Below are 11,207 nucleotides of genomic sequence, written 5' to 3'. Positions count from 1 at the left end.
GAGAATCATCAGTCGGCACCAACAAGTGCACCAACAGACTCAGAAAATTTCGATGAACCACAACAACCAAAAATGCGAAGTTTGCAAGATTTGTATGACTCAACAGATGAGGTACACCTTGTATGTCTTCTGGCAGATGCTGAAAATATCAGCTTTGAAGAGGCAGTGTGAGACACGAAGTGGCAAACTGCCATGGATGAGGAGATTAAAGCGATCCATCGCAACAACACATGGGAAGAGACAAAATTACTGGAAGGAAGTCAACCCATAGGTGTGAAGTGGGTATTCAAGAAAAAGATGAATGCTCAAGGCGAGATTGAGCGGTACAAAGCACGACTTGTTGCGAAGGGATACAAGCAAAAGGTGGGAATCGACTATGACGAAGTGTTTGCTCCCGTCGCTAGAATGGAGACAATCCGATTGATTATTTTCCAAGCAGCCCAATTCAAATGGCTTATTTTTCAAATGAATGTCAAATCAACATTCTTGAGTGGTGTGCTTGAAGAAGAAGTATATCTTGAACAACCTCCCGGGTACATGAAAATTGGAGAAGAGAAGAAGGTACTAAAACTAAAGAAGGCGCTTTACGGGTTAAACAAGCGCCGCGAGCATGGAATACTCGTATCGACACATACTTCAAGGACAATGGGTACAAACAATGTCCCCACGAACATTCACTTTATACAAAGAAGAGTGGAGGTAATGTGATACTTGTCGCTCTTTATGTCGATGACCTCATCTTCTCAGGCAACAATGATGAAATGATAGAAGAATTCAAAAGCACAATGACGCGAGAATTTGAGACGACGGACTTGGGCTTGTTGAAATTTTTCCTAGGTTTGGAGGTTAAATAAGGAGAAACATGTATTTTTATATCACAGGAGAAATATGCAAAGGAAATTTTGAAGGAGTACAGATGAAAAATTGTAACCCAGTATCAACACCAATGGAACCTGCGAAGCTCTCAAAGTACGATGAAGGAGAACGAGTAGATGCAAATAGGTACCGAAGCCTAGTGGAAAGCCTTCGCTATCTTACATGCACAAGACCAAATCTTTTATTAAGTGTCGGCATAATAAGCTGGTTCATGGAGGAGCCAATTTATTCACATTGGAAGGCGTTGAAGTGAATCCTACGATACGTCCAAGGAACATTATCACTTGGGTTATTCTACTCAAGAACAGAAGATTACAAGTTAGTTGGTTACTCTGACAGTGATTGGTGCGGAGACATAGACGATCAGAAAAGTACATCGGGTTATGTATTCTTCATGGGCAACACAGGTTTTACTTGGCTTTCAAAGAAACAACCGATCATGACACTCTCGACGTGTGAAGCTGAGTATGTAGCAGCATCTTGGTGTGTGTGCCACACAATATGGCTTAGAAGTTTGTTGAGTGAGTTGGAGCTAAAGCAATGAGGTGCAACCGTAATACAAGTTGGCAATAAATCAGCAATTGAGTTGGCCAAGAACCCAGTGAACCATGAAAGAAGCAAACACATTGACGTTCAATTTCATTTTATCCGAGATCATGTGAAGGAAGGAAACTTGGAATTGCTGCATGTGGCAAGTCAGGATCAAGTTGCGGACATCTTTACAAAACCGCTACCGAAAGTACTTCTCGACAAATACAAGAAGATGATTGGCATGACAAATGGTAGGAACATTTAACTTTATGAGAAGTTTTGTTGGAAATAAAATTAAAGAGAGAGAAAAAAAAAAAAAAAAAGATAGAGAAAAAAAGGGGAGGAGCTATTATTAATTTTTTGTTTTAAAATTTAGTCAAAAGTCATATGTATTTTAGGAAATGAGTGTGTTATGGGTAAGAAAACGGGGAAGGAAACGTGGGATAGTTATGACCATTTTTTGCGTTAAAAAACTTATAAGTAGGTTTTACTTCTCATCGTAATATTAGAGCACACCGAGAAAAAGGAGCAAAAAGAGAAGAAGAAAGAGTTAAAAGTTCTGTGAAATAGAAAAGTACTTTTGAAAAGTCGGTCTCCTTGTCTCTCCCCTCTCGACACCCCCTTCAAAGTTTCGTGAGAGTTATCTAAACGAGTTAGTTTCAGAGCGAGCATCCATTTTCTACAAGTTGATATCAGAGCGGCAGAGCGGCTTCTAATTTCAACAAATTGGTATCATAGCAAATTTATATTCTACAATTTGAAGCCCTATCACCCTAACCCAGACGACGACTAGCGAAATGTAATCACTAGACCGAGCATCGATCTAACAAAGAGACACCAAAGAAATAGAGGAGATCCTAGCCGACAGGGTTAGGAAGATAGGAAGACCTGTACGAAAGATTCGTGAATTCCTTGTCAAATGGAAGAATCTCCCTACGGAGGAAATCAGCTAGGAACGCACCGAAGATCTGGACTCCGTCGCCACCCACATCACCAAGTTTGAAAGTAGTCGGTTGACAGAGACGTCAATCAATTAGGTGGGGGAGGATGTCACGGTCGTGCTCGTCTTAAGGCGTTGCCCATGGCCGCATGCCCATGACAAGCCAAACCCTCTATGTTTTTTCCATTTTCTAGTGTTTTACTTTTGTATTTCTAGGAAGTATGACATTTCGAAAAAATCATGTCTAGGCTGGCCAGACATGAAATGCCTCAGAATATACTATAGGCGGATATGATTAGTTGTCAACTTCTCCCAACTTCTCCATACCAAAGGTTATATACTGTGAGCCATTGATGTTAGGTTATGTACTGTGAGCCATTGATGTTACTCTCTTGCTTGCTCTCTTTCGAAAATCTCTCTCTGCTCTCGTTTTCTAAAACCTTCTTCTTAAACCTAGGCCAGAGGCTCGAGCATACGTCGCCGACGTAAGAACGAATTGGCTTAGCTCACTTGTCGTTGGAAAGAGAGTGCCACACAATCGTAAGTCCGCTGCCATCAAGAGTGCGATTGTGACACCATGCACATACATGGCTTTATATAGCCTCGCCTCTTTATATAGTCTCAAAGCGAGACGCTTATCTTTCCTGGACAATTCAAAAGTTGTAACATTCATAAACATTCATATTTTATGAATAACTACCTATCTAAAAATAAATGAAGTCGTATTTGAAGTATCTTTAAGCCCTTGTTGCATAATAAAGTTTGATTTTTCTTAATACGGCATTAATTTCAACGTGTATTTTGAGTCTCAAAATACGTATTATATGGTTGAGATACCTCAAATATAGAAAACAACTTCATATAATTATTACTTCATATAATATTTATTATTTTTTTCATGACAATGAAATTGAAATTATGACAGTTTCATGCAAATATACAATGTACCACAAACTAGTAGTAACATCACATTGACACCATTCCTATACTTGATAATGTGCTAATCACTCAACTCTAATGCCTTGAATGTCAAGGGCATCAAGCTTCTTGGGTCTTTTGTAATACTTGAGGAGGAGAGAACTGCAAACAACACTAACAGAAGAGGCAGCCATTGCTGCTCCTGCAATCCATGGCGGTAACCGAAATCGAGTTGATGGGAATAGGACTCCTGCTGCAATAGGGATACCGAGGAGATTGTAACCGAGCGCCCAAACGTAGTTCAGACGGATCCTGGAAAACGTTTTCCTTGAAAGGTCGATGGCTGTTATGACATCCTCCAAGTTGCTTTTCATAAGAACTATGTCAGCTGCCTCAATGGCGATGTCTGTGCCTGCACCAATTGCCATTCCAACATCTGCAGCCACAAGCGCCGGTGAGTCGTTGATCCCATCTCCCACCATTGCCACCGTATGACCCAAAGTCTAGATGTCAAAATTCAGAACCAAGCTTAGTGAAGATGATAGAAAGGGGTGGTCAAAATTTGGTGCTAGTTGATAAAAACTCAAAAGTAGGGGAGGGTCGTCTGTAATCAGCCATACAATCTACCAAAATGAATGCCAACGACGAAATTTTCATCCATGGCAACATCTCGACCGTGATTATTTACTACGTATAAGCTTCTTACTACATGTAAGATTCGTAGTTCTATCAACAAAGTTCTTCAAAATTTAAAGTGGTTTTAATCTATAAAGAACAAGTTTCTATTTGGAGAAAAAGTAGGTACCTGTAATTTCTTCACTTCATCTGCTTTCTGGTCTGGTTTAGCTTCTGCAATTACATCATCAATCCCAACCTCATTGGCTATGGACTTCGCCGTCCCCCAATTATCACCTGTAACCATGATGGATTTAACTTTCATGGCCTTGAGTATCGAAATGACCTCGCGAGCACTCGGTTTTAGTGGATCAGATATGGCAAGAACCCCTGTCAATTTCCTATCAATGGATACCAAAATTCCAGTATGAGCCAGTTCTTCGATTTCTTTTAATATTTCTTCAGCTTCAACAGGTATGAGGATGTTCTGATCTAACATGAGACTCTTGTTGCCTGCAAGTACTTCTTTGTTTTGAACGATGGCCTTAACTCCATGTCCAGTAATGGAGATAAAGTCTAGTGCTTCAGGCCAAGTTTGGTTATCGTCTTCTTCTTTGAACTTTTTAGCATATTCAACAACGGCTTTAGCCAATGGATGCTCGCTGTTTACCTGATTCAAATGCAGAATAAAGTTGTAGAGTGACTTAATTTCTGATGGTAGAATATGGGAAAGTTTTTAAGCAATCAAGTTCACCTCAGTGGCGGCGACTAGTTCATAGAAATCTTTCAGAGCCATATTTTTCAGTAGTTTAGTGTTCACCACAACTGGCTTCCCGACTGTCAGAGTTCCAGTCTTGTCAAACACAATGCAATTCACCTACAAAGTTAAATTCAACTCAGTATTCTATTTACTCACAAGAACAAAGAAGGACAATGTGAGATCCCACATCGGTTAGGGAGGAGAACGAAGGATTCTTTATAAGGGTGTGGAAACTTCTCCCTAACAGACGTGTTTTAAAAATCTTGAGGAGAAGCCCGAAAGAAAAAGGCAGAAAAAGAAAATATCTGCTAGCGGTGGGCTTGGGCCGTTACAAATGAAATCAAAGCTAGACACGAAGCGATGTGCCAGCGAGGAGGCTGGGCCCAAAGGGGGGTTGACACGAGGTGGTGTGTCAGCAAGGATGCTAGGCCCTGAAGGGGAGTAGATTGGGGGGTCCACGTCGATTAGAGAAGGGAATGAGTGCCAGCGAGGACGCTGGGCCCCAAAAAAGGGTGGATTATGAGATCCCACATCAGTTGGGGAGGAGAACGAAACATTCTTTATAAGGGTGTGGAAATCTCTCCCTAGCAGACGCGTTTTAAAAACCTTGAGAGGAAGCCCGAAAGAGAAAGTCCAAAGAAAACAATATCTACTAGTGGTGGGCTTGGGCTTGGGATTGGGATTGTTAAGTTTGTAGAACATAAATTAGCTAACAAAATCATTCTATTAAGCCAGTATTGAGTTATTTGTAAACATGGAAACTACGTAGAGACATACTTCTTCACACTTCACACCATGAAATGTGAATCATCCGCTCCCCATTTTTGACACAATTTTGTTCTATCAAAATGAATGAGGTTTCAAAACAATAATGAAAAGGAAGAAATATATCAACAGATCATTAAAGTGGGAATGGAATATTTAACCTTGTGAGCGCTCTCCAATGCTTGGCCACCTTTGATTAAAACACCTTTTGATGCACCAACTCCCGTTCCAACCATGACAGCAGTTGGAGTTGCCAGGCCCAAAGCACAAGGGCATGCTATGACCATTACTGAAATACCAAACTGGAGAGCAAGCTCAAAGCTATCCATGGAAGAAGGTATCCAGGTCCTTGGGTAGCCACCATACTTCCCAGTGAGAAACCAGATGAGCCATGTTGTCAATGAAAGTACTATAACCTACACAGAGATTTCAAGATTTCAAGATGAAAATTTCCCAGTGAGAAACATGAAAATTACCAATGTTTTAACTTTTAAGGTCAAATTGATCAAATAAAAGATTCTGAGAACACATTGCTCTCCTTATAACCTCAGGAGCAGATTTTGCAGTTATTATAGAAAAGTTAGAGCAAGACTTACTAACCATTGGCACAAAAAACTTAGAGATACGATCTGCAATTTTCTGAACTGGAGCCTTCGCCATCTGAGCTGATTCGACGAGACGAACAATCTGCGAAAGAGCACTTTCAGATCCAACGTGTGTCGCCCTCACATGTAGCACTCCGTTCTCATTCAAGGTGCCTCCAATCACCGAATCATCCTGTCTCTTCGCCACTGGCTTGGCTTCCCCAGTAATCATGCTTTCATTGACATGACTTTGTCCCCAAACAACAACTCCATCTGAAGCAACCTTTGCACCAGGAATGACTTTAATTACATCATTCTTTTGTATCAATCGGCTATCAATTTCATCTTCCCTAATGACCCTTCCATCATTATCAAAAGTAAGCAAGGTTGCTGTTTCAGGCACCAACTTCATAAGCTTGGCAATAGCGTCTGATGTCTTTCCCTTCGCCAAGACCTCAAGATATTTCCCGAGGAGAATGAATGAAATTAGCATGGAACTGGTTTCAAAGAAATCCGTGGCTTTAAAATCACTCGAGGTTGCAGATCTTAAGACCATGTACACTGAATAAAAGTATGCTGCATTTGTGCCCAAAGCAATCAAAACGTCCATATTTGCAGATCCATGACGCAACGCTTTGTAAGATCCAGTATAGAATCGCCTTCCAATGATGAACTGTACAGGAGTTGCTAACACCCACCTCAGAAGCTCTCCAACAGTCATCATATTGACAATTTTGGTATCCAACCCATCCTTAATACCAGGTATATAAGTGAAGACCATGGAGCTTAAAAATACTGGAATTGTAAATATCAAACTCCATAAGAATGATCTGTAATATTGCTTAATTTCCTCCTTTTTATAGGCATCTCTGCCCTGTTCTTCAGGAAATATTGTTGCTTTAATTTGACCCGACCCAGTTGATTCGATCACTTGGATTATATTCCGAGGTCCCGTGACATTTGGCTTATAAGACAAGGAAATTTTGCTGAGTGAAGGATCAATATCAATACCTAGAACTCCAGGAAGTGCTTCCAGAGAGCTACCAATCAATCTCATTGAATTCTCAGATCTCACTCCATCAACTTGGAGCTGTATCTTGCTCACATCTTCTTCTGTGCTAACAAGTAAGGCTTCAAATCCAGAATCTTCAATGGCTTGGAGAAGTTGATTGTAGTTCAAAATCCTTGGGTTGTAACAAATTTCTGCTTCTTCCGTGGCTAATGCTACTTGAGCATTTTGAACTCCACGAATTGCTTGTAATGTAGATTCCAAAGTTGTGGAACAAGATGTACAAGTCATTCCAATTACACGAATTCGACATCTTTCAATCATATCATCATTGAGTATACTTGCTTCAAAGCCTGCATCGTTAATTGCCTCACATACTTGATCCACCTGTGTGCATGATCAAGAAGAAGTCAAAAACAACAATTCAATTGCCTCACTAATTGGCTCGCAATCTAATATTTTTACTTCCTATAGCTTTAGTTATACCTCCCTCATTACAAATTGGGAATGTCTTTTGTAAACATCATGGATTCTACATCCCTCTTGTAAATTTCACTCATCAATGAAATTGTCTCTTATCAAAAAATAAAAAATAAAAATAAAAAAAAATAAAAAAAAATGAAAAACGAAGTTAGTGTCAATGATCTTGTGAGATTCCACATCGGTTGGGGAGGAGAACGAAACATTCTTTACAAGAGTGTGGAAACCTCTACCTAGCAGACGCGTTTTAAAAACCTTGAGGGGAAGCCCAGAAGAGAAAGCCCAAAAAGGACAATATCTGCTAGCGATGGGCTTGTGCTGTAACGAATGGTATCAGAGCTAGACACCGAGCAGTGTGCCAACGAGGAGGCTGAGCCCCGAAGAGGGGTGGACACCAGGCGGTGTGCCAACGAGGACCCTGGGTCCCGAAGGAGGGTGGATTGGGAGATCCAACATAGATTGGAGAGGGGAACGAGTGCCAGCAAAGACGCTGGGCCCCAAAGGGTGGTGGATTGTGAGATCCCACATCGGTTGGAGGAGGGAACAAAACAGTTTTTATAACGGTGTGCAAATCTCTCTCTAGCAGACACGTTTTAAAACCTTGAGGAAGCCCGGAAGGGAAACCCCAAAGAGAACATGCTAGATGTTCTCTTTACCACCTCATGGCAAATAGCAACCACATAGTTTATATAAATGAAATCAAGTTGAGGCTAAAAAGTTCTGAGGAACGAAAAACATTTAATCCTAATCGTGGGACAAAAATACCATACAACGCAGGAAAAAAGCTGCATTAAACAAGAACTCTAATCGTTTACAATTGATCAAGCGTTGTAGTTGAATGGTCACACCAATTCTAGCCGCAATCTAATCGATTAAAAAAAATATACGAAACGTAAGCCAGCCATTTCTTAACTTGTACGTCAAACTCTAAACATTTAATTCAAAATCACATGAAAGCGACAGCAAGACGAGACGAAAACCAAAACAAATTCGAAAAACAAAATCCAAGCGCGAGAAATAACAGAGAGAGATAGGGACAGAAATACAAACATCAACGAAGCTAGGGTAAAACTGGACTCGAGCTTTGCCATTCAAAACATCAACAACAGCTTCACGAATCCCAGGGAGACGTTTGATCGCCTTCTCAACAGAGCCAGCACAAGCAGAGCAAGTCATGCCGATGACGGAGAAGAATGCCGTGGATTCAGTCATCGGAAAGCTATTCTCCAGCAACGAAACCCCAGCTGGATATTTCGGCATAGACGGATAATGAGGGCGCGGCGTTAGATTGGCGCTATTCTGACTCCGAATACATGCCAAGGACCAGAAATTGGTCGCCATGGATGATCGAACAGAGGTGATTAAGAGCGATCGAGAGAGAAGGGTTTGCGATCTGGTCTGTTCGTAGGGCGGAGAAGGAGAAAATTGCGTAGATGAAAAAGGGAGAAGGAAAGTGGCCGCCCTTTTCTACTTTTAAATCATGCGAATATTTATAGGCCACACATCATTGACTTTGTTATTATAAGCATGCTTGACAACGAAGCAACGTAATCATTTTTTTTTTTCTTTTTTTACTTTTAAAATATCTAAATTTTTATTCTTACCATAATAAATTTTAAAATTTTAAAATTTTAAACTATATTTATTATTAATAACAAAATATCTATTTATTTATTTAAATAATATTTTAAATAGTAAAAATAAATATTTTTAGGAGTAATTCTCGAACAAATAATATAAAAAAATTATGAAATAAAATAAATATATGTATATATAATTTTATTCTAAGAAAAAATATATATTTTTTAAAATAAACGATAAAAAAAGTTAAAAAATTAGCCCAATTCATAATTTTTTTTCATTATTTATTTTATTTTTCATTTTATGGAAAAAAATTAATATTTAAATTCTAAATTGAGGTATATTGAGTCATGGTTTTGATGTAAAATGAAACCGAATTAGGTATTGTAGTAGAATTACTAAAGTACCCTTATCATATTTTTAACTCATTCACATGAATTTGTATTGGAAAAATATATATAAATTTTATTTGTATATATAAAACAAACTTATTTTATTATAATTAATTATTAAAATTATGTATTTAATAAATTAAATAGAAAAATTAATTTTTATATAAAAAAAATTACATGTAATAGAAGGGTAAATAAGGAATTTAGTGTTTTAAAAGGAAAATTTTAAATAATAAATAATAACGAAAAACACGTAATATAAGTCTGATTCTTACATAGAAGAATGTAACTGCTAGCCGAGTTTAAGATGGTTATGAGTTTAAGTCCTACTATTGGATCGTAAACCGATACCGCTCTAAAAAGAATAATTAACTGATTGTATCTATAGGTCTCACGAGAAAGAATCCGCTCTCTTTCTTCTTCCCTTCATTTCTCTTTATTGTAGGAGAGGCTAGTGTTCTAGACCACTGTCTAAGTTGACTTTGACCCTTTTTTTTAATATATTTTTTAGGATTTTAAGAGCATCCCAAACATTTTTCGCTTATGCGGCTTCGTGAAGTTTAGCCTCTATAGCTACCAATAAAACCCGGGAAGTTCAATAAATAATAAAATCGATAATGAAGGAGAAATCTTATACAACTGTTAGGCTCGTGCGTTACATCTGTATCCTAAAGTCATTAAATATCGAATTTAAATTTTGAATCCTAAATACGGGTCTTATTAAGAACGAAAAACATTATCACATGAAATATTATAAATATATCATAAAACTACGATCACATTCTGATAAGGATAAAACTTTGCAGTTTGAACCCGTCTTCTAATTAATTCTATTTTCTTTTTAATTTCCCCTATCAAATAATAAAAAATAAAAAAACAATAACGTTGACTATGAATATAAACTATTGGGTTGACTATAACCGAACATTTGAATTTTAGAACATCTTATCTTATAATTTGTAACAACCAATCCTATGTTCTTAGAAAACCTAGGACAAATTGAATATTCATATCTTATCTTATAAATTGATATGTTCTTATGCGTGTTCAAAGGAGTATAGGTGACTTACTTTCAAAATTAGAATTTTACGATTAAAACAAACCGTTTAATAATTAAAGTTATTTCTAGAGAAACGATGGACAAATTGAGATTGAATTGGTACTGCATATTCTTAAATTGCTCGGTTTTAATCACCGACCATCATTATTGGATTATTAAGTATGATGATAAGACGGGCTGCTGATTCAAGTAGGCTTACAAAGTTGATAATGTTCATCAAGTGGTTTCTGGGTCGTCTCAGACCTTGCAATGGGGTGTCCATGTGTGCTTCGTCGCCCTATTGTGGTACATGAGCATCTCTACATTGTTTTGTTGTATATTCGTTAAAAAAAGTCGACAATAACATTAAAAATTTGATATGAAGTGCATAGGAGCGTAAATCAAAGTATTATAAATGTGTCACAAAACTATGATCTCAGGTGGGTATAAAACTTAGGTTATATAATTAATATTGTTTTCTACATTTTATTTAATGATCATTATGTAACATAATGACATTGGAATCTTATGTTTTGTTATTAATTTTCCATTGCAAATTTCCAAGTAATGACAAAAAATAAAAAATAAAAAAAATAAAAGAAAAAACATTGATTTCCACAATGTTGACTATGAGTAAAAACTGTTGGGTTGACTTTAATAAATAAATAAATAAATAAATAAAAAAACAAGACAAAATGTGGCCATCACATGAACATC

General features: G+C 37.8%; 1 protein-coding gene across 1 annotated transcript; it reads right to left on the bottom strand.

The window, feature by feature from the left end:
- Positions 1-3,190: 3,190 nt before the first annotated feature.
- LOC111803320 (putative copper-transporting ATPase HMA5) lies at positions 3,191-8,959 on the bottom strand. Its single transcript, XM_023687666.2, has 6 exons — positions 8,529-8,959; positions 6,006-7,385; positions 5,567-5,821; positions 4,635-4,757; positions 4,071-4,550; positions 3,191-3,768 (listed from the first exon to the last, which is right to left on the bottom strand). The coding sequence occupies exons 1-6, from the start codon at positions 8,817-8,819 to the stop codon at positions 3,352-3,354; spliced, it is 2,946 nt and encodes a 981-aa protein (XP_023543434.2). The 5' UTR covers positions 8,820-8,959; the 3' UTR covers positions 3,191-3,351.
- Positions 8,960-11,207: the final 2,248 nt, after the last annotated feature.

The sequence above is a fragment of the Cucurbita pepo genome, chromosome 10 (genome assembly GCF_057944985.1).
Source record: "Cucurbita pepo subsp. pepo isolate OVF chromosome 10, ASM5794498v1, whole genome shotgun sequence".
Lineage (NCBI taxonomy): Eukaryota > Viridiplantae > Streptophyta > Magnoliopsida > Cucurbitales > Cucurbitaceae > Cucurbita > Cucurbita pepo.
This window is presented reverse-complemented; position numbering and strand designations above follow the sequence as displayed.